At 42.0% G+C, this 24,385-nt stretch overlaps 1 protein-coding gene across 4 annotated transcripts in view; it reads left to right on the top strand.

The window, feature by feature from the left end:
* Positions 1–24,385, top strand: part of FLI1 (Fli-1 proto-oncogene, ETS transcription factor) — a 198,089-nt gene that overhangs the window by 27,056 nt on the left and 146,648 nt on the right. For 3 of the 4 annotated variants that reach the window (XM_084803694.1, XM_084803693.1, XM_084803696.1), the window contains one exon: positions 2,858–2,966. In XM_084803694.1, coding sequence (XP_084659820.1) covers positions 2,901–2,966 — 66 coding nt within the window. In that variant the 5' untranslated portion in view covers positions 2,858–2,900. The remainder of the gene's footprint in view (positions 1–2,857; positions 2,967–24,385) is intronic. The other variant, XM_084803695.1, reaches the window with a different exon arrangement.

Below are 24,385 nucleotides of genomic sequence, written 5' to 3'. Positions count from 1 at the left end.
AAATGCACATGTCTACACATGCAAGTTCATATTGTGATTTATAGTGGGAATTTGTTTCAAGAAATCAATACTGTTTGCATTTCCAAATGTCTAAATTTGAGACAAAGATCCTAGAGGCATGTTTGTACTCCATGAATTGGGGAACACTTAAGGTATAATCCTAAACACATATGGTTAGATCCAGACTTAGTCATGTTTAGAGTAGCCCCACTGAAATCAATGAGACATATGTTAGTCATTACTTGCACTATGGATTTTAATGGGTCTCCTCTATGCATGACTAAGTCTGGATCCAACCCATATATTAGGAAATAAGTTTAATTGAATTCAGTGGAATTTACTTCTGAGTAAACATGCATAGGATTGCCTTGTCAATAGCTCAAGTAGAAGGCAAAGGTCATTCATTAGAAAAGTAACAATGAGTAAAGTTATCCCATAATTTTTGAAGCACTTTGTAAAAGGGAGTCATTTCTCTTCCATCTTGGGGATATTGCATATGTGTAAGGCAAATCAATCATTCTAATAATAATCTTGTATAGCATTCCTGAACTGTTAATAGCTGCTCAGCGCTCTTTAAATAGACAAACACTCCAATCCAGAAGAAATTCCTTGGAAATAATTTCCTTTGAAATCAATAGGGCTTCCTTCCAAGTAATGTAATAAAACTACATTGAATAAACTAAAGTATGATAAAATCCATTTTTTCATCATCATCGTCATCATCAATCATCACCGCTATTATTATTACTGCACATTTCAGCTGAGTGCTGGAGAAGTTTTCTGCCTTCTTTCTGTAATTCTTTCCATCTCTTTCCCTGTGATCTTATAAATGTTTATTCAGATGTCCCACTAGGTTCAATGGGATTTACTTCCAAGCAAGCATGCAGAAGATTGCAGCTTGAATCATGCAACCATCACTTTGATTAAAATTACTCATGGTGAAGTCTCAATACCACTGCATTTGGGTTTGAAGACAAAACAGCCATTATTTTGACAGCAGATGTAACACTGGCTGTGCTATTTCCAGTGTTGATAACTCCCGTCCAAATGTGTTTACATGACCAAACACAGCAGTAGCTGTAACTACTGTGGAGCATTTCCATAGCCAAAGATCAGTGACAAAGGAATAACCTCATTTTCTCCAGCAGTTACCACTGTCATTAACTCTGTCCATGACCAGTACCTCTGGCTATCACTGGTGTTTAGCAACCATGCTTGTTCCATGCCAGGTCGAGCAATAACTCCACAGAAACATGCAAATATCTCAGCACTAAGGAGTTAGATATGCTGGGGGTTATAGCAACATTGTTTCCAAATCAGCGTATGTGTAATTGAAATAATCTCACTTTCTTTTCCTGATTACCTCCACTTCCCCCTTCTTCTGTTTTTTTCTCTGTGTCTCTTTTAGGATTTAAACCTTATTGGGGTAGGGACCTCTCATACCTGTTCTTCATACAAAATCCACCCAACCATGTTTGATCCCACTGATTTAAATGGGAGAGGGTGAAGCACATGCTAAGGTGATTGAATCAATGGGACTTTAGGTGCTCAGGTTTGGCTGGCTGGTGGCCAAAGCATTTACACAATTACACCAATGGCACTTACTTACAGTATTTGGGTGTGTACATGTGTATTTGATTAATGAAGAAATAAACTAGAGCTATCTTTTTACTAGCAAGAGGGCTGGGTTGTGTATCCACTAACCTCTGTTCTTTTGTCCTATTGCAGTGTTTCAATCTCACACTGATGTGATCCTCTTGGTTAATTAAAAACTATTAATGATGAGATCATAAGATCATAACATTTGGCCTTCAGAAAAAGTGTTCATGTGCGTGAAGGCAAAAGCACTACTGATGACACCAGCAGAGTTGAAATTTAGAAAATGTATTTCTTCATTTCATTTACGTTTCATTTCATTTCAATCAAGAAGTTGTATTTCTTCATTTTGTTTCATTTACTGCTCTCTGTTATAGCTTGTATGGCATTGAGGAAGAAGATTAGATAAGCTTCCCCCCCCCCAATCAACAAGGTTTGTCCACACCACAGTAAGGATTACAATGGGTCAAAATTTAAAAATGGAGGGCTGGACCAGATCTGGTCATACTTGGAATAGACCCACTGCAATCTTAAGATAGCCATGATGACTTAAATTAGTGGGTCTGCTCTAAGATCCAAAACCTAGACCCAGTCCAGAGTATTGAATGCAATAGTATTATATTTTACAAATTAATTATTTATTACATTTCTTTACTACCCCATAGCCAAAGCTCTCTGGATGGTTTACAAAAGTTAAAAAACATTAAAAACGCATTATACAAAGTGTAAAACCATTTACATGAAAACATATAAACAGGCAGCACATACATAGACAACATATATCTAAAACAATTTTAAACAATCAACTAAAGACAATCCAGGTCTTGATTAAAAGCCCCTAGGGACTATTTTTGGTTAACCGCTAACCAGTCTCAGCCTAAATATGTGGATATTTCATCTCATTATGCATTGTAAATTCAGTTAATCAAATTAATTGGAAATTCAGCTATGCTGCAGTCCTATACTTACCTGGGAGCAAGCCCCATTGAACTGAATGGGACTTACCTCTGAGTAGACATGCATAGGATTGCACTGTCAATCAAACATTCAATGAAAGGTCTTCCCTTCCTATGCCTCCACTCCTATTCTCTCTGCCTTTTCAAGGAAGTCCAAAACCCACCAACCTAACAAGGATTATTATTTCACAAGACTGATTTTCTTCTAGTTCTGAAATGTATTTGCTGGGTTTTTATTATAGATATTGAATGTGTTTGCATTTTGGATAAGCTGTTTTTCCCTACTTTAAAAATTACTCTTCCAGGCCAACTTTGGGGATCTTTTGGACAATCTGTTTACAAATAAGGATGTTCCAGACAGTACCAGACACTTCGTCTTACGTCAAGGTAAGACATGACAACATCTTTAAACAGGTAATGTCAAACATTTACAAATCCTCCCCTATTGAATAAGCCTTTTATATTAGTTTTGAGGTGTGGTTTGATTCTCTGTGGCAATGGTTGAATTGTGTGGATCTGTCTTGGATATAATCACAGTATAGTTGTTTGTTACATAAGCAATGGTTTTGCATGAGCCTAAAAGGTGTATTAGAGGGAACTATAGGGGATTCCTGATAAATATCATATTCATACATTATACTCCCTAGCTGGTCTGCTGCTTGAATTCTAACCAAGAAGATTGCATCAGTAATATATTTGTATCTACATATAAGGTACCTTGCTCATGGCTTGCCCTTTTAGCCTGTTGGGGATTCTCTTCCAACGTTATGCAATAATAGTACCCTAATCTAATTTACATGTATAGGTTTTCCTAAATGGCATCTGATTTGGAACTCAAATTGACATGAATTTCTGTTTCCTTCCCTTGTGCCCTTCATTCTATGCCTATCTCTCTCCCATCTAATTGGTATAATAATGGACAACAGTGTCTCCAAGCAGAGTGATTCCTTCTTGGATTGAATGACAACCATTTGGGAACTATTGAGGCAGGGCTTAAACTATTCCCTGCCCATGGTGACAAGATATCAAGAATCAAGCCTGCTCCTACCTCCACAGCTTCATCTTTGCTTAAATTTCTTGGTCACAGTAGACCATGACAGTACGTTAGGAGAGCTTAGGGAGGGAGGGAGGGAGAGAGGGGACTGCCTTGGCAGTAACAGCAGCCAACAGACTGAGTGTTCAGTAACAAAATATGAACAGTGTACTTGCAATGTAAATACACACCCTTCTGTTGTTCAGTACATGGTTGGGCAATGTGGCATAATACAGCTAGCTATTGCACCTTGTGGTTGCCTGTGCATATTTCACCCATCTTTTAATGGCTCACTGGCTGTATCATCTCTCCCCCGTGTTCCATCACAGTGGTTAAGAATAACACCTTCTCAACAGTATGGTTCATGTACTCTGTTCAAATGGCAAGAATGCACAAAGAGGTTGCCTTCATGGGTGTCATTTATATATCTGAGTTTGTTTGCCTAAAGCTGACCATATAAGACGCCTCTATTATGACTTTTTTTTATATTTTGCCCTTACAGTGGCAAAAAAAACTTATTTCAACTGAAACAATTCTGTTTTATATTTCCTAACTTTTACAAATACACGATGCCCATTTTGAGCCTGTATTAGCATACCTCCCAGAACATACAAGGCAATTTCCTGAGTAACAAAAACAAAAAGATGGATTCACTGAGGACGTTACAGCCAAAAATGACACTGAAGAAGATGGAGGAAAGGATCACAGGGAACAATACCTCATGTATGCATAAAACTGGGTTTACTGCTCAATCCTATGCATGGTTACTTGGAAGTAAGTGCCATTGAATCCAGTGGAGTTTTCTCCCAAATATATGTGCATAGGATTGCAGCCTTAGTTTCAGTATGGGGTAAAGATTAAGGTTTAAGCCAAATGCTTCATGGAAGAAGTGTGAATACTAGGGATAGATGAATCTGTGAGTTCCACTTTCTCCCACATTCAAAATCTAAAAATCTTAAGCTTTTTTTGTCCCACTTATGAAGAACTGTGCAAATTTTGATAAGTTCTTATAAAAAAAAATTAACCCACAGAAATTCTCACCCATCTGCACTGGCAATCTTTCAGCTTTGCTTTCTCCCACATTTGAATAGTTAAAATTTCAAGCTCTTTCCATCCCATTTATGAAGAAATCTGCAAATTTTGGCACGTCTGTGTCAAAGAAGCAAGTGAAAAGAAATTCACACCCATCTGCACTGGCCAGATTTCAATAGATATGGTTGTTGTGAACATGGAAAAGATCATGTGACCTGCTTGCCACGTCGACAGCCATGGAGTCTGTCAGAAAAGAAAGAAGTGGCAACCCTAATTCATCACCACAATTGTGGTTGAATACACAGAGACTCTAAGGGCACAGTCCTATCGGGATAGTTGGCCACCTCCAAACTTGGAGTTGGCCAACTATCCAATACAGGGGCAGGAGAAGCATCGAGGGGATCCTCTCCTCCGTGCTCTGGCTGCCCTACATTTTCAGCTGGACAGCCAATTTGGGCTGTCTAGCTAGGGACAGCCTAGCTGGGGACATCAGAATGGGAGGTGGGGAGGCCGGAAGGCACATAGGAATCATCGTAATGATGCTTCCTCAGTCTCCTCCCCTCCCCGCCCCTGCGAATGCTGCCTTTTCACCCACTCCACACTGGAGTTGCAAGCACAGAGATGGGAAAGAACCATGCCACCTATGAGGCAGCAGGGGCAGGGAGCGTGGTTTCTGGGAACAGAAAAATCCTATGCCCATCTAGACACTGTCAAGCAGCTATAGGATTGCTCTCTAATGTAGATTTTGATGTGCTAAGCATTCCAAGGCCTTCCCTTGGAAAGACAAATCTATCAGTTTTTCTTTTTCCCACACTCATTAAAACCCAACCCCTCAAGTTTTGTTGACTAGAAGCTCATTGTACTATGCACAATCACTGAATAAAATGAAGTGTATTCCTGCATTGAGCAGGGGGTTAGACTCAATGGCCTTGTAGGCCCCTTCCAACCCTACTATTCTACTATTCTATGATTCTAAGTTGAAATGGGAGGAGGGACATCTCAAGGTCTTTCTATCCTATTTATGAAGAAATTTGAAAATTTTGATAAGTTCTTATCAAAAGACATACTGAATGAAATTTTCACCCATCCCTTCCGAATACCACATAGCAGACTTTCTGTGAACTCCACTGCTATTGCCAGCTTATGATGCAAAGAGTACTCATCTGGCTGAAGCACTGTATAAACCTAATAAAGGGTTTTGGGGGGGGGGCATTTCTGAACTAGAGAATACAAAACCTGGGGAGTATATTTCATTTGGAACTTCATTCTCTGCCTTTTTGGCTGCCTGTCCTTATGCACTAATGCCAAAAACCGGGTTGCAAATCTGGGTAGATAGGGTGTTTTTTTTTTTCTCCCCACAACAGTTCTCAAGAATGTAAACAAACCAGGCCTGGGACATCTGGATTACACATTTTAAATTAGGCTACATTACATACAAGAATTTAAAATGCAGGCAGCTGCTACTTCCCTTGTCTGAAAAAGCAAAGGAGAGTGTGATAAAACCCATGCATTATGTGAAAATGTCCCCCTTTCCTCTTTGTCAGGCTGGGCTGTGATCTTCAGAACATGATTCTTTATAAACAGGGAAGTTAATTGCACCCAACGCTGGACCCCACTTGAGCGGAACTAGTTTTGTCATTAGTGTGGCCCAATCCTGTTTATGTTTACTTGCATGTCCCACAAGGATCAGTAGCAGTGCAGATGCTTTGCAAACAGAAGGCCCCAGGACCACCAGAACTCGTATTTCCTTGTTCAGAACTATGAAACTCAATGAGCTCATAATGCTTTCCCTGATATGAGGTGAGCATTAGGACACTGATGTCATCCTCTGACCTGGGTTAAAATCCCAGCTACCACCACCCTCCATCAGCAGTAGAAGGAGGAAAGGAAAAAGGTTTCTCTCTCTCCTGCCTCCCCTGTCTGATGCTTGGTAGTGTGCTACAGCCGCATTCCCCGAAGCACTGGGAAATATAACATATGTCAGGAACTACATTTCCCAGCCTGGCATGCCACCATAGCATCAAAGATAATTGGGGTGGGAGTGATGAGAGAGAGGCAGAAAGGCAGTCAAGTAGTTTGGACATGCGTTGGAGGCTCCCTGGTGGGGGAATCAGACTGTTCTAATCACCAGAGCACAACAGGATCAGAACCGTACGTAGAATTCAGCTCAGAAATAACTGAGTCATCTTCCCAGTTTGGGAAAATAGTTTGATTAATGGCTGAGCCTTATTCCAAGCCTGACTGGGGGAGTTCTTCCCATCACTAATGCTAGAATTCAAGTAGCAGGGCTGGGGGAGATTGGCGCTAGCTGGACAAGTGGTCCAACTTGGTGGAAGGCAGTTTCATATGTTCCTGTTCCACCCTGCTAATGGGTTTTGCAAGAACAAGCTTAAATGCCAGTTCCAAATGTCGAGCTTTGTGCCACAAATCTATATTTCATGGCCACACGCCTACATTTTCCTTCTCTTCTTCTTGTTTTTTCCTGACTCAGCATAAGGCAGATTCCTATGTTCATTCTGAGGCTTACTCCCAAACTTGCATAAGATGTCAGCCTCGGTCTGTCAACTGTTTAGAAAGTGACTTCCTGAGGAAATGAAGTATGTATTTTTGCACTATTGAATTAAACTGGTTGCATAGTCCTTCTCTTACCCCAGGGAAGTCTGGCGACTGTAGTTCTGCTGGAGGTGATGTGGAAAAATTCCCAGGATTTGGGAGTGGTGAATAGTGATAAGAACATAAGAACATCAGAAGAGCCCTGCTGGATCAGACCAAGGGTCTGTCTAGCCAAGCATCCCATTCACACAGTGGCCAACCAGCTGCCCACGGGAAGCCCATAAGCAGGACATGAGTGCAACAGCACCCTCCCGCCCATGTTCCCCAGCAACTGGTGTACATAGGCTCACTGCCTCTGATACTGGAGGTAGCACAGAGTCATGAGGACTAGTAGCCATGGACAGCCTTATCCTCCATGATGATTAAACTCAGGAGAGGGGTGAGTTACATTTGTGGTATCGATAGACCCCAGGTATGCAGGCAAGCTCCCCCCCACCCAATATCCTAAAATGAGAAGCTGACTTCTCAGGACTGGACTTTATACTTATACTACTGTTCTCTGTTTCAACTCACAAAACCTTGTGCTTGTGGAATCACTGGTGCAATTTTTGTGGGCCGTCCACCTCTGATTTTGACAGCATGGGGACATTCACTCCTACACAAATGTCATCTCTACACCAAAAATGTGTATGTGGTCTTTTATATAGGCTCCCCCCTGACCCTCCCCCCCCCGCAAAGAATTGTGGTTTGGTAAGGGTGCTAAGAGTGCTTTGCTGGAAATCCCAATTGCAGGAGCTCATGGTACCCTGGGGAGAGTGAATGACTGTTGAAGGAACCAGTCATTCAACAGCGTAGTATAGATGCTTGAGCTGATCTCTTTCTGATCATGGTTGCAAAGGGTGATCCAGCTCAGATCTGCCTGCCCACCTTTTGCACATAGAAACAGTGCTTTTGATGCACAGGCATCTCAGGATGAGAGCCATTGTCTCCATGAATGAGTCTTCTGGTGAATTCCGTTCAGGGTTAGAATCAGGATTCAATTAACATGTATAAGGGTGTAATCCTATGCATCATTAGACAGAAAAAAGGGCTGCAGCTCCCAGTATTCCCCAGCCATCAAGGAGGTAGAACTTCACTTTATTTCCTATCCCATTTTGTGAATTGCCCTGCAAGTTATTTGTAATGTCAGGCGGGTAAATGAAGCCACTGTATGTGTTCCTCCAATCGATTTTCATATTCTTCATTATAAGGAAACTGATAAGCCATTAAGGGTGCAATCCTATGCATGTTTAGACAAGAAAAAGTCCTACAACTCCCAGCATGGCTGGCTGGGGCATGCTGGGAGTTGTAGGACTTTTTCCTGTCTAAACATGCATAGGATTGTGCCCTAAAACATGTAAATATAGAGCAGGCATGGCAGAATCATGTCTAGTTCCAGCTATGTGCACAGACGTGTCTATCAGGGGAGAAATAGACATTACTATGCCTTGTGTTTTATCTGTATTTTCTGATCAGGTATTAATCATTCATCCTCCACATAACCCTCTGTATAAATATTCATGCATGGACCTTATAGAAAAAAGTATGATTTGCTGGGTGTGTCTCCTAGGCAATCCCATTGAAACTAGAAGAAGTTCTAACTCTGCCATTTATTTGGGGGGAAGCTTCTGAAGGAAGAAGTTTGTTTTCTGAGATGTGTGCCTGAGATGTGTGCCCAAGAATGAAGCTTATGCCTACCTTGTGCAATAAAATACGAAGCGTATTAAACACTGGAGCTGCCCAAGTTATTTGGCATCTAAGGGAAAAAGCAAAACCCTCCACCACTGCTAATGTACAGTGATGACAGCGAGGATGATCATGTGGCATTTGCCACCTTTTTTAATGGCAGCCCAAATCTTCGGGCTCCCTCACCCTACCTCATGTCTTATTAAACAGTGCAATTCAGTTTATCGTTTCACACAGAATTGCAATGACAATGGGGCCTTACAAAGGATGTACTGACAATCTGAGTAACTAGAGGGTTAGAATAACTCATGTGTGGGTAATGGGGACCCTACTGCTGATCCTTCCTGGGTTCCCATAATTCTTGCTAATCTAAAGTCAATGGCATAAAAAAATAAAAACAACCCCTACTGAATTCAGTTAAAGTATGAATGAGTCCTTAGTGTTTTTAGCATTCATAATGGGATAGTTAACAGCATCAGATGGGCCCTATTCCAAAGCATGGAGTCTGCAAACTTTCCCTATGTAATCCTGCTCTGTAGACATAATCAATAGGGGTTTGTTTGTTTGTTTGTTTCAGGCAAAAGTCCTTTAAGATGAGGTCTGTTTTCACTATTTCAGTGGTATGAAAGCTAAATGACTCATGTAATGGTGAACACACACACACACACATACTGTGTTCAGATATAAATACAGTAAATCTGGAAGGACTGTAAGTTACTGAGTGGTACAGCACATATTTTGCCTGCACAAGGTCCCAGCCAGGTTCGGTCCTTGGCATCTCCAGATAGGGCCGGGAAATACTTGTCCAAAACCAGTGTAGACAATATTGAGCCAGATTGACCAATGTTCTGACTTTGTATGCAGCAGCTTCTTAAATCTGTTTAATTAGTCATAGATTATAGCAGTTTACCTGATGAAAAAAACCCACACAATATGAATATGAAGAAAATATAAATTTTCCTCATTAAAAAAAAATGCTAATTGGAGGAGGGAGAGAGAATGCATTTCTTGTAAAAGTTGCCACCACTGAAAGGTGCTCCCCAATTTTGGGGTGCTTCCAGAGGGTTCATAGTGCTACCAACCAGATAGCATTGTGCAGCTGTTTCTCCTTAATGGATTTCCTGTGTTAAGAAAAAAGATGGCAGAAGTGGTGAGAAAACACAGGAGGGTCATGGGTAGAAGATGATGACACATGGATCCCCTGTAAATTTCCCTGAATGAGACATGGCAATGGTGCCATAAAACCGTAATCTGGAAGCATCTTTTGTGCAAGGTTAGAGGATGCTTTCAAATCGGAAAACATTCAGAGTGAAGTTAAGAAGCATTGCCACCATTCTGATTTGTCTTCAGATATCACCATGGCACAGTGACATCATCCTACTGGCTATGTCATTCCTGACTGGCTAGTTCATGTAGCCAGTGAGAAGATATAAGAAGAACCCTGTCTTTAAAAGAAAGTGGTACATCAGGAATGTACAGATATGAAAAGGGTGAGGGTTTATTTTTGGATGGGGGAATCTTTTGGAGAACATTTCATGGGCCTCCCCATTTTGCACTGAAAATGTTCGCCCATGAAAATTCGGCTCAGCCCTAAGAAGGTTGACTATTTTATGGAGCTGTAAAGATTACTAACATAATATAACTATATTCTTTAGGTTCATGCTGGAAATCAACTTGAATGATCTGGGTTTAACAGATTTTGAAAAGATGTGTTACCTCTTGTCAGATCAGGACAAACATTTCACTGATAGGACATCCTTGTTTGCAGTAGGAGCACAGAAATTTAGAAGCAAGTATGTGCCATTTATTACAGTTTCTTGTCTGGGGTTTTCTCAGTGTGTTTTCTTGAATGGTACTGGATAAGGCTTGATATTAGGTTACAAATCTGATTTCCATGTTGCAACGAAGCTGCCATGTTCATACTTAACTTGCTGAGGTTAGGTAGCATGTACTGTTATTCTTTGAGAGATACAATTGGTTGTGTCACCATTTCAAGATTTGCAGTGACCTAGATTTCTAAACAAAGCCAAACTGAGAAAATGTATGTGAAGAGTCTAAAAGTGCAATATAAATGCTTAAGTATGATGATGTTTTAGGAAGGCCTTTGGGATTAATATGTGAATGCAAACTGGCCAGCATGTTGTCATCCCTCACTTATGTAGATGAAATATTATAACTACTCATTGGCCAGGGTCCAAAGAATGGTGTAACTAGTTCTGTGTGCTCATGTGTGGAGGGAGTGAACTTGTGTTTCTCAAAGAATAGAAACCCCCAGCATGCAGCAAAGGGCCCTTGGAAACAAGAGGAAGCTTCAAGACCAATCTGTGGATTAGTGTGTGTGAGAATCTACTGCACTGGGGCAGGGGTGTTACAATCCCACTGGCTATGCCCAAGATCTTGACAGCACATAAAGTAGCTCTTAGCACATGTATGCAGCAGACAGATGGGCAGATCTGCAACTATTGATCTGGTCTAAGTTGTTTATTATTATTATTATTGTTATATTTTATTGTGAAATTTCAACAAAACAAAAAAGAGGAAAAGAAAAAAATTGTAGCTACATAAATTTGAATATATCAGTTTCAATGCATGCTTATGAAGTGTGTGTGTATGTGTGTGTGCATGTGTGTGTGTCTGTGTGCATGTGTATGAAAATACGGCTTTCTAAGAATTATACATAAATTTCAACAAAAGCAGACCAAATATCCATATAAGTATCCATTCACAAGTGGCATCTATATACCACCCATTCAAATCTTGAAAGCATTGTTGGGTCCATAATCCATTGCATTATAGAAGGTGAGTGTTTATCCTTCCAGTGTTGTAATATCAGTCTTTAAACTGCCAAAAGGGCATGGAGAATCCATTTGTGCTGACCATGTGTTCTTCCAGGAAGCAGGTAGATAATTTAAAAGAGCATGTATGTCAGTAAATATTAAAGAGTGTTCCAATACAATGTTTATCCATATAATAACCTTCTCCCCAAAAGAGACAACTATTGGGCATTGCCAAAACACATGGTTAAACGAGGTATTAGCTGTGTTACACCTCCAGATCAGGTCAAAGAAATGTTGCCTCTAACGTCAAAGTGGTACGGGGAGGTGGATCTGGGAAACAACTGACTAGTCAGACTGCTGTAGATGCTGGGCAAAATTCTAGCACTGATTATTAAGTGGTCCAGTTGTGAATATCTAGAAAATAACACATTGATTACTAGTAGCCAGATAGCATGGATTTATCTAGAATAAGGTGTTCATCACATGGAGCTTTTATCCTGCGATTGAGATGGCTCCCTCTCGGAAGTTTGCGGGCTCTTTACATGACACCGTTAACCTCCAAGGCACCTCCCACAATTTCCCCCAGCCTATCTTGTGTTTTCCCCAAATGCAAAAGATGTGGTATTTTTTCCAGCCCACAGAACAGGAGCTCCATGACCTCCCTGTGAAATTGTCCAATAGCGAAAGAAACTGCTGTGTCTGCCTGCTGTGGGCATTTATTTTCAGTTGTTGGGGGTGTGGTCAGGATGATGAAGGCATTGAGGATGGGCTGTGGGGCATGTCATACCTGGGAAAGTTGCGCAGAAGGAGATGGAGCAGATTTGACAGGTGCAAGGGCAAGAATCACCTGCCAGTTGCGACTCCTGCCTCTGCATTTCTCAGTTGGAGGGAGAAGAGGATAAAATGCCTCCCTGCAACGAAGGGAGACACATCTGACCACCAAGCTCAGAAGCAAAGTCCTCTGTTGATTCAGAGCACCCCATTAAGTTCAATGGGGCTTATTCCCAAGTATGTGTGCTGAAGATTGCAGACTTACAGCACAATCTTACATTTTATGACTACTCAGAAGTAAGTCAGAGCTTTCCTGGGAACTGAGAGAAAACAGTACAGCAGAAGTTAAGCTATGAAAACAAGACTCCCCCCTCCTTTACACACATGCCAGGGAGGGAGGGAGGCACTCCCTCAGTTCAACCCACGTGGCTGCCGGTAAGAAGCCCTTCCTAATCCTGCAAAGAAACCAAAAGCAGGAAGCTCGGAAAAGGATGTGGGTTTTTTTTGGGGGGGGGGTTGCTTAATGTAGAAACACCCTAAGTCATGTCAGACCAACTTTATCTCCTTAGGTATGAGTACAGAATGGGGAAAACATGGTTTGACAGCAGCACATGTGAAAATAATCAAGGTGTCATTGTTTATCATAAGCTGGACATGGAACAGCAGTGCAATGCGGCTGCTAAAACTGCTAATGCATTCTTAGGTTGCATAAACAGAAGCACAGTGTTCAGGTCACTAGAAGTAATCATTCTACTCTACACTGGCTGGACATATCTGTAATATCCAGTTCTGGTGCAACATTTTAAGAGGGACATCAACAAACTGGAGCACGTCCAGAGGAGGGTAACCAGGAGGGTGTGAGGTCTGGAAACCAAGTCCTGTGAGGAATGGTTGAAAGAGCTGGGTATGTTTAGCCTGGAGAAAAGAAGATTAAGGTGAGATATGATTGTGGTCTTCAAATATCTGAAGGGCTGTCACACAGCAGATGGAGAAGACTGGTTCTCTGTTGTTTCAGAGGAAACAGATTTTTTGTTAAACCTTAGGAGAAACATCCTAGCAGTAAGTGCTGTTCAACGGTGGAACTGAACAGGTTGCCTCAGGAAGTGGCAGGCAACCCTTTGCTGGAGGTGATTAACTGGAAACTGGATGACCAACTGTCAGGTGCTGTAGTTTCCTCCTGCATTGCAGATTTTGTATTGAGCAAAGGGGTGAACTAGATGAACTCCAATGGCTCTTCCAACTCTTTGATTCTATGACTTGAAAACTATATCTATAGCTTTCAAGGATGATAAGGCTATCAGTGGCTACTAGTCCTGATGGCTATATGCTATGTCTAGTATCAGAGGCAGCATGCCTATGCACACCAGTTGCTAGGGAACATGGGTGGGAGGGTTCTGTTGCACTCATGTCCTGCTTGTGGATTTCCCATGGGCAGCTGGTTGGCCACTGTGTGAACAGAATGCTGTACTAAATGGACCCTTGGTCAGCATGGCTCATCTTATAAAACTTGGACTAATAAAGGTTGGCTCTTCCTTTTTCACCCACCTATAAATGGTTGCATGCATTGGGTCTAGGGACTGCATGAAAATGGCTGATGCATTTTCCCCTAGGACTAGGGGAAAATGTGCTTTGTCAAGTGTTGTTGTTTTTTAAATGAATTTACCCAATCTTCACCTCCTCAGCATGGACTCAACTACAATTTGTGGACAGTAATCCGTAAATTTCCGAGATTGCAATGTGCTCCACAAAACAAACAAAGAATGAATTCAACAACATGTGCCCAACATTGAAAAATGTGCAAAGAAAAATGTGCACATTTCCAAAATGTGCACAAACATGTTTTAGTGTATGCATCCAAAAATGTGTATGTTTAAAACTGCACACAAAAATGTGTATGTTAATGCACACATTATGAAAAATTTCCATATGGATTTTTAAATTGAAAAATTACAAGTTCGTGTGGAAACAGGATGGAACAAGTTTGACCTCAACCATCTCAGTGAGACTGAGATTGATAGATCTGACCATCCCTAGATAGGGAAGATCAAGTTTATTTTTCTCTTTTCTGAAGCAGTCGGAGGTGAGAGTTGGTGACTTGGGGGGGTCATGCGGGGTCATACACAGGACTTTATGTCCTGGTAAGCTATGATATTATGATGCCTTCAGTATGTCTTTCTAAGGCAGCCTTCCTGAACTTGATGCTCTCCAGATGTTTTGGACTGGAACTCTCATTGTCTCTGACCGTTGGTCATGCTGGTTCGGGCTAATGAGGGTTGTAGTCCAAAGCATCTGGAGAGCACCAGGTTGGGGAAGGCTTGGTCCACTCTGTGTTTTGGATGGAGGAATTTGTACCATGGTAGTCTGACTTGATTATCATGAGGAACTCCTCTGGCCTTGAGTCTTTGGAGTAGGATGAGAATGACAAGTTTCCCACTTTTCCCCAAACTTCCTAGTTTTAAGAACCTAAGAAGAGCCCAGCTGCATTAGATCAAAGGTCTGCCTAATTCAGTATCCCACAGTATCCAACCAGAAGATGTCTCCAGGAAGCACACAAGCAGGACATATAAACACTAACCCTCACCCACACTTGCTCTCTGGCAACAGCTATTCACTGGCATACTGCCTCTGAACACAGAGATTCTATTTACTTATCATGACTAACACCACAGATAGACCTATCCTCCATGAATTTGTCCAGTGAGCTTTCAAAGCTGTCAAAACTGGTAGCCATCTACTTGCAGAGACATCCAGAAGCTGAAATAATTATGTGCTGTGTGCTCATACAGCAGCAGGCATTGGTGTCTCTTTGTCTGAAACCATCAGGGGCTTCTTCACATGGAGCTTTTATCCTCCTATTGAGATTGCTCACTCCCAGACGTTTGTGGGCCCTTTAGATGAGGTCGTGAACCTCCAGGGCATCTCCTGCACTAAAAGACCTTTATTCTATCCATAGAGTGGAGAGAATGAGGTATCAAATTACCACACTTGATTTCTTTTTGACTTCCCTCCATGAAAAAGGAAAAGCTGTAAGAAGAGGAGGCTAGATAAAGGAAACATATGGAAAACTCGGAGAAGGGGGGGAAGGAGGGGGGAAGGGGAAAAGGAAGCACATGTAAAGGGAGTCCGTGGTGATCCTGCATTTAAAATGGAAGCAGAAAGCCTCATTTTAAATGCAGGATTTTAGGCTGGTGTAGAGATACTCCAGCTCTCTTTAATCAGTTATACTCTTCAAGGACAGTCAAAGAAAGGATTCCTGTCAAGCAATCTTGGGCAATTTAGGGCCCCAAGACTGCATGAGAGCCTCAGTGGAAGCTGGTGACTTATGTCAGTGGAGTGGTGAATCCAAGCAAGGTTTCAGTCAGAACCAGTCTTTGGACAGCTCCTTTAGAGTTGTGACTGAAACCTGGAGTGGACCCACCATCCTACTGACATTGGAGCCACCAGCCTCTACTGCTCAACCTAATTTCATGCAGCCCTCAGTCTAATATCTAACCAGAACTCTGGCAAGAGCTATTTGTCCATTTCCCTGACAGCCTTCTGTGAGGGAGGGAGAAAAGGGGGTGGCAGAAAGAGAAAGGGGTGACCCATGCAGCCCCAGGCAGCTTATCTAGGAGGAACTGTGGCCCTCAACAGAAAAAAGATTGCCCATCCCTGCTATATAATATTTATTGATAAGAGCATGTGGTGTGTAGAATTTTGGACTCTGACTTAGAAGACCCAGGTTCTAGTCCCCACTCGGCCATGAAGCTCACTGGGTGACTCTCAGCCTAACCTACCTCACAGGCTTGTTGTGGGATCAAAATGGAGAGGAAGAGGACCAAATAAGCTGTCTGAGTTCCTTGCAGGGGGGTGGGAGCAGGATATAAGTGTAACAATAAATAAATAAAATTTCCAGCCCTTTCAAGTGCCCCAAACTAAACACCATAAAACAAAAATATAACAAAATTAAAGCCATAAACCTTTGTGTTATCTATTAATATCCATTAAAAGACAAGAGGAGCAAGAATGTTTTCACTGCCCAGCAAAATGCCATCAAAGATCATGCTAGGCTCACCTCCTTTGCAGGGGTGACAATAAATAGGGTGCTGCCGAAAAAAGGCCCTGTCTTGCATTCCCACCCACTGAATCTCTCTTGGTGATGGGTCATATAACAGGGCTTCTGAAGATGATCCCCTATGGGCTGGTTCAGACTGGAGAAGGTGGCCTTTCAGATACCCTGGCTATAAGCTATTTATAATAAAGGATAATAATAAAGGATTTTCCTTGAAACGAGGGATTCTGACTATCCTAGTTCAAATCCTAGTTCATACAGAATCATTGCATTTCACTTGAGCATGGCATTGTAACTCTCCCACTGTTCTCTGCCCATCAAATGGGAATTCTTACGAAGATGGATGAGACAAAGCTCTAAGGAGGATGGGCCACAGATGTAAATACAAAGTAATGATAAACAATACAAAACATCTGTATTTTATCACATTTTTATATTGCCCCAAACCATCCCATATTATGGAATCTCCTGGTTTTGAAAAGTATCTAAACTGGGTTTTTACCAAGCTTGGAAAGGATTCCATAAACCCTGTCTGAATGAGATGAGAAGAAGGAAATCATAATCAGTGCATAATTTCTTGCTTTAAAAAAAAAAAAAAAAACTTTAGAAAAAATGAATTTTCATACAGCCATAATGTTTTTGGTGTTACACAAAGAAACATATTCATGGAGAGAATGTAGCCGGGGTGAATGGAAACAATATTTGGCTTGTTCCTAGCATCGCCCTGACTGGAAGGTTTGAGAGCCTTTAAAGAAAAAACGAGGAGGAAAAGGGATTGTTGATAGCTAAAAACACTGACATTTTCACTGGACAGGAAAATATTAATAGTACTGACAAATCCTGACACTTCCCTGCTATCATTTTTGCCCTCTGTAGTGTCTTGCAAAATGCTGTTGTTGGTGGAGAAAATTCCTAGTTGAATACCAGTTTGCAAATGGGTGGTTTGAAGAGTGATAACAATTCATTTTTTTTTATTTATGTATTTATTACATTTCTATCCCACCTTTCTTCCATTGTGGAACTCAAGGTGGCTACATGTGGTTCCCAGGTAGTCTCCCCTCCAAGCACTGACTAGATCCAGACCTGCTTAGCTTCAGCAAGGTGGCCACCTCATGTGCCTTCAGACCATGCCATGGAACCACTGATCAATAATTTCTGTAACACTTTACTGGGAAAGGTGGGGAATGGTTTTCAGCCACTTTCATTATGGAGGGACCATTCAGGGGCCATATGGCAGACATGGGTAAGCCCCAACAAAGTGGGCAGGGTTAAAACTAAAGTGGGCAAGGTCACCCCACATTCTTTTCACACAGATTCTTACACATAACACATACCCATTCATTCACACACAGGTTTTTACACATAGCACACACATTCACAATACAACACACACATCCCCCCAGCCTGAAAAATGTAGCAATCAGGCTTTCAAAACATCTAGAAGCTTGGCAAGTTCAGTGTGTATAACAAGTGATCATGCTGAGATATTGTCACCTGAAATTATCAAATTACCTTTGAATGGGTATATGAATTTCGGCCTAAGATGAGGCAGGCGGGAAAAGTTAACTCGCGGCTTCCTGAAAACCTGTCTTCCTTTGTGGTCACTTGACTAAATTTTTACCCATCTTTTTGTGACGCTCCAGGCTGCTTACAAATACAGTACAATATCATGAAACCATCCCCAGCCAGATCTTCATAGCATTAAATGTCCAAAAACTCTAACAGACCACAGTCAAATTGGGATCCAGATATCTTCAAACAAATAATAATCACAATATCACAAAATCAGTAAATAACTTTTTATGTATTTTATTGCTGTGAGCCACCTTGGGAGGACTTCTGTCCTTGAAAGGCAGCCAAGAAATATTTTAAATAAATAAATAACCCACCTGAATATTGATTGATTATGGCATGTTATATTGTTATTGATATCCTCCTGCTCAAGCAGCATTTTCCTGTCTTCCCACAGAGCCATTTCCACCAACAGCCCTGTAAAAAGAATTCCAGGAGAGACAGACAGGCTGGGGACACCACTAAGAAGGTTTTGCTACAGCTCTTCCCCTTTCCAATACCCATTTGATTTCCTGTGGCTTGGAATGGGAGGAAAACCTGAAAATGGGGTAGGGAGACTCAAATCAGGGCCTTTCCAGCTAACCTTCAAGGATCTTGATGGAGCAATCCAGTTATCACTTTGAAGGCAGGAAGATATAATGAGAACTCATTTGACAGCCAGGGCTAATTTTCAGAAGTACAGATCTGCTCTTAATTTCACAGGAAACTCTGAGCCAAACTACACATTACACATACATTTATGTAACTGTCACCTGATGGCCTTTTTCTTTTCTTTTAAAGAGGAAAATCTGCTTCAGGGAGACAAAGGGAGAAGAGAAGCAGTATCAGAAGTTGAACTCATTTCTTCCAGCCTTACTATTTTCCTGCTCTAAATCACCCCCTTCTCAAGCAGCTTTTCCCTTGCAGGGTTCCAAATGCATCCCCATGAGAGCAAATACACATCTGAAACTCTGCAAGATCATAGCCCAGGGGGAGTGTGATGATTTGGAGGCAGCAGAGGAACAATAGACTGGGAAAGGGTTAAGCAACCCCACCCTGTCTGAACAGGATTTCCCCACTTCCAGTTGCCCTCCTGGGAAATTGCTTTTCCTTTTCAAAAAAGCTGTTGGACTACAACTACACATATTGCATGCAGCAGTGTACTGGTAAATTTGGAAATGCAGGTGCTCTATCATGGCCATCCCCATAGTCGTGCCTCCAAGGAAAGGCCCAAATGCAGGCAGCTGGGTTGATCCATCACAACAAACTAGCTTCACCTCTTCCAGGAGTAGATCAATGGGTCTTCATTGCCCATTCAAAGACCAAGCCCTCACAAAATACTTTGCATTACAGTAGGGAACAACATATTGTTGCTGGGAAAATTCATCACCCTACCTGCTGTATGGATTGCAGCTAAGCTCAGAGGGAACCGGGAATAGGGAACTCAGAGGGGGGTGGCAGATGACATCAGCATCACTGCTAATAGAAAACTGCTGCCACTGTGTCCCTGTGAGGCTCTGCTACACCACTGACTGCATGTAATAGGGGAATGTATTGTCATATGAATGTAGTCTCTGCTGGTATAGTATTATTAGTGGCATATTTCTAAATCCTGTAGCCCCAAGCCTAATTTCAAAAGCCCTTTGCAAGTGAGCAGTCTGCACCTCCCTTTGCAACCCTCTGTGCAGGAAGAAGGGAGAGAGAAAGAAAGGCAGTGAAGAAAGAGAGAGAAAAGGGTGGGACACTGTTGGGTCCATCCACCACCCACAGCCCAAGGATGGGGCACTGTTGACTCCACCCACCACTGTCTTCAGCCCTGCCCAGTGGCAGCATGTGCCTTCTGGCAGCCTACCCCTGATGAAATGAGGCCCTCAACAGAAAAAGGTCCCCCACCTCTTTTCTCAATCCTGGGCCGGCACTACCATTAGGTGGAGTGAGACAGCTGCCTCAGGTGGCAGATGCAGAGGTGTTGGAGGACAGACCTGTATATGTACCACACAGTCTGCCCTGCAGCCGCTAAGCTGCCCTCAAGTGCTGTAGAGGCAGCAAGGCTTGAACAAAGATTCAGCTGCCAGTCTGGGTGTTTTCTATGCATGGACTGGGGGTGGGGCATTTTGTCTTTTGCCTCAGGCAGCAGAACTCCTTGGGCTGGCCTTGTCTAAATCACAGAAGTTTCTTCAGGGGGGAGGCAGTGAAAGTACCGTGCAATTTGCAAAGCCTGCCGTTCTGCCAACACAGCTGGTTCAGTAAGCTATAGCCAACCATATTCTCATATATCTTCCTTAAGCCAAAAATTTTGCTAAATGCCCTTCTAACAGTGGAAGCCTATATAGTTCTATGCAGAAGTAAGCCCATGGAAGTTAATGGGCCTCCAATGTGCATGAGTGTGTAGACTTAGACTACACTCAGTTATCTGGGAGTAAGTCCTGTTGAGTTCAATGGGGCTTACTTCCAGATAAGTGAGTGTAGCCTTGCACACACACTTACTTCTGAGGAGATATATATAGGATTGCATGGTCAATCAGCGGAATAGGTACAACTGTTGTTCAGTGCTTAAGTATTTCTTGTAGTTCATATAAAACCTTTAAAGAAATTTAATGACAGCTTCCCCAACCTGGTACCCTCCAGATGTTTTGGATTACAACTCCCAGTAATCTTGACCATTAGACATGTTGGCTGAGATGATGGGAGTTGTAGTCCAAAACATCGTGAGGGCACCAGGTTGGGGAAGGCTGATCTAGAGGAATCATTTTCATAGACATGCTTTAAAGTATATTAAGGCTGCAATCCATTACACGCTTACCTGAGAGTAAGGCCCACTGAGTTAAAAAAACTTCTTCTGCATAGACATACATAGGATTGTGCTGCAAAAGGTTTTTTCTCTCATCCTAGTGCAATCTTTATTTTGTTCTTCCAAATAATAATAACAGCAGCAACAACAGTAATAATAATAGGAACTTCAGGGAGTTGTTTTTTGATCTGCTTTAAAAATTTTGCTTGGAGTTTAAACTTTATTTATCCTGGAAAATTCAGCATACTGAAGCTGTTAAAAAGAAAACTTTTTTTTTTAAGGACACAAGGGATAAGTTCTTACATTGCAAGTCTCCTGCTTTTCCAGACACCAGAATCCAAGTAACCAAATCCCCTTCAGTTAATTCAGTAACTCAGCTGACCTTCTAAAAGTTCCATTATTTGGGGGGCTTATAGAAAAATATACCTTTAAGAAAACATGCTCTATTCTAGCTCCTATACATTTTGGAGTCCAGTCCGCTTCACCACTTCTCTCTCCCCAGCCCGCTCTGTAGGGAGGGGGAAGGGGGGTGCTTGGGGAGGGGAGAAAGCCTTAAATCTTTCCTTCAAATCTCCAAATATATGAAGTCTGAGGAACAAATTCAAAGCAGGCACGGACGCCTGAAGAGAAGTTAGAGAGAAATATTCCGTTTCATTCAAGCGCATCAAGGGTCTAGCTGGAGTCTTGTTTGGCTAAGGTCAGACGAGACTGGGTTCTCCAATAAAAATAAATCTCAAATTAATTATGGCCTCAAGCGAGGGGCCAGACATTTGGAGCTGGTGCACTGCAGTCTGGTTTTTTGGCCTCCTTCCTCCCTTCTTCTCTCCCCCTCCCATTCCTTTTAGCTTTCCAATATTTGTGGGGTGGGTGAAAGGAATAGGTAAGGGGGAACTGGATCTCTTTATTGGGACGTGAATCCAAAGAGAAATCCCTTCCCTCATTGCAAAAGGAGCTTGTGATGACAAAAGGATAGCTCAACCCCTGAATCAAATATGTAATATAATAATGTATGCACCTTTGAGCATGTGCAAAGTGCCTTCTCCTTATCACTCACAGCCAAGGGACTTGAGGAAGTATTTCCAGATCTTCCTTTTTCAAAAGAAGTCACTGTCTCCAAGGCACTTGCATTTGCTTGCTTTGCTAGCATCACACTTGACTGGGAATCTTTTGCTTCTGCGCAAGCAGATATATTGTGAGAAACTGGTCCTTTTAAGTTATTTGTCTAGTGGAAGTTGGAGAGGGAGGAGGACTCCCCCACATGAGGAATCTTATGCCTGTTACCATAGGCAGACATTTATGCATTTAGCAAAGAAGCTGTTCTTACTGCATTTCCATGCTGGGAGAAACTTCCCCTGATGAATTTCTGCCTGTACCACAGCTGTTAAGGAATGGATAGCAAGAAACAACAAAAAAAGCAAGCCAGGATGACTTTCCCTTCTTGTGTTTAAAAGCAATCTAAGATGACAACAGGCAATGAAAACCTTGCCAACTTCAGCTGAAAACAAGATCACAGGAAGGATTGAGTCCTGCTTGTATGAATTATGTCCTTTGCTTGTGGAATTTCTCTGTGTATGTACACACTGTGTAAAATCCTGAAACATAATGGCAGGCTTGCCTTTACCTTTGAATGAGCCAGGATCCTACCTGCTGCTGTTCTTTTACAAACCCCAGTCTGACTAAAATAATTCTCAGTTCTTCTGACATTCTTCTTTGTGCAGTGCAGTCTGGATGATTTCAACAGAAGTTCACTACCACGTAATGTGTTTGGGAGGACTGGGTTGTGTAAGCAGTCAACGAGACATTTTGCTATCAAGACTGCAGTCCTAAACTCACTCACTAGCCAATAAGTCCCAGTAGACACTGTGGGACTTACTTGTGAGCAAACATCCAGTTATAAAGAAGGCTAAGAGAGCACATGAAATTGCATATGCTTACATTCTCTCCTCCCATTATTTGCCTTCCCTGTCCACACTGTTGGCATTTATATTGTAAATGGCTTGCGGGCAGGGACTTCTCCCTCTGTCTTTTGTTTCTGCAACTATAAAGCAGGGATGGAATCTGTGGCACTCTAGGGGTTCTTGGACTCCAGCTCCCATCAGCCTTATCCAGCATGGCCAATGGCCAGAGATGTTGGGAGTTGTAGAGCAACAATACTTGGAGGGCCTACCCCATATCTACCTGTGGCATTATAATAATCATAATGCATATGAAGGTGGACTAATCAAACTTGAGTTTAATCCAGACCAAATCAGCCAGTTCAACCTTGCAATGAGAGTTCATAGTCAAGTAATTTGAATTAGTCCCATGTAAATATGCATACAATTGCAGGTGGTTTGTGTATAGGTGAATACATAGAAAACAAAACACGAGAGAATAAGAACATAACAAGATCCATTCTAGATCAGACCAAGGTCCATCTAGTCCAGCATTCTATTTACACAATGGCCAACCAGCTGTCTGTGGGAAACCCACAAGCAAGACATGAGTGCAACAGCACCTTCCCACCCATGTTCCCCAGCAACTTGTGTACCCAGGCATACTGCCTTTAATACTGGAGGTAGCCCATAGCCATCCAGACTAGTAGCAATTGATAGCCTTATCCTCCAGGAGTTTGTATAAGAACATAAGAGTATAAAAATGGAGAAAAAGATATGGAGAGGCCACCCTTTACAGTAAATTTCTGTGGCAGCCAGTAGAAGTTATTTACAAATAAACTTCTGTGCATCCAAATCCAATAATGTATGTTTCTGTGGAAGTTCCATTGAGTTCAGTGGAGCTTCCTTCCAAGTAAGTGTACATAGAATTGCAGCAGAGTGTATTTCAGTGTACCCAGAATGTGTGTGTATTATAGAAGTGTGTGTAATATGGTGGTCACCTATGGGGTTCATGTGGGCATCTTTGTCTCACTGAGCAATCATAGCACCCAAAATTCAGTGTATGTGTGTGTGTGTGTGTGTGTGAGAGAGAGAGAGAGAGAAATGGACTGTGCACCCCATAATTTTGCAGTGTGACTGAGTGTAAGGAAGATAGCCATTTGACAGGGTTTGTCCCCTCCACAAAATGCCAAGTTACAGTTATGAGATCCAAGCATTTATTTCTGTATGTCTAGCATAACGACACCAATCCATACTCCCTCCTGCCTCTTACCCACAGCTCCATGTCAAAGAATCAACTCCTGTTGTGCAGAATGCTAACAGATTCAGCATTGCAGAAAAAAGGGAAGGGTTTTTTTCCCCCCCCACCATTGTGATTTTTTAAAACGTGGGTATTGAATCTGATCACATCTTCTCCATGCAGCCAGATCCTGTGCAAAGTTAGACACCCCCAGTCTGCTGATTGGCGTTTAAGAGAGACAAAGGAATAGGGCTAGGCCACAACCTGCAATCCTATGCACACTATCTGGAAAGCAAGTCCCATTGAAATCAGTGCGACTTACTTCCAAGTAAACAAAAGGTTGTGCTGTTTGTGAACAATTCAACTGATTTGCATTAAAAACCTGTCAGCAAAGTTTGTTTTATATGCATTTTTTAAAAAATCAGTATGATAAGG

Source organism: Heloderma suspectum, chromosome 6, assembly GCF_057233095.1.
Source record: "Heloderma suspectum isolate Gila_16-S chromosome 6, 16-S_ref, whole genome shotgun sequence".
Classification (NCBI taxonomy): domain Eukaryota; kingdom Metazoa; phylum Chordata; class Lepidosauria; order Squamata; family Helodermatidae; genus Heloderma; species Heloderma suspectum.
This window is presented reverse-complemented; position numbering and strand designations above follow the sequence as displayed.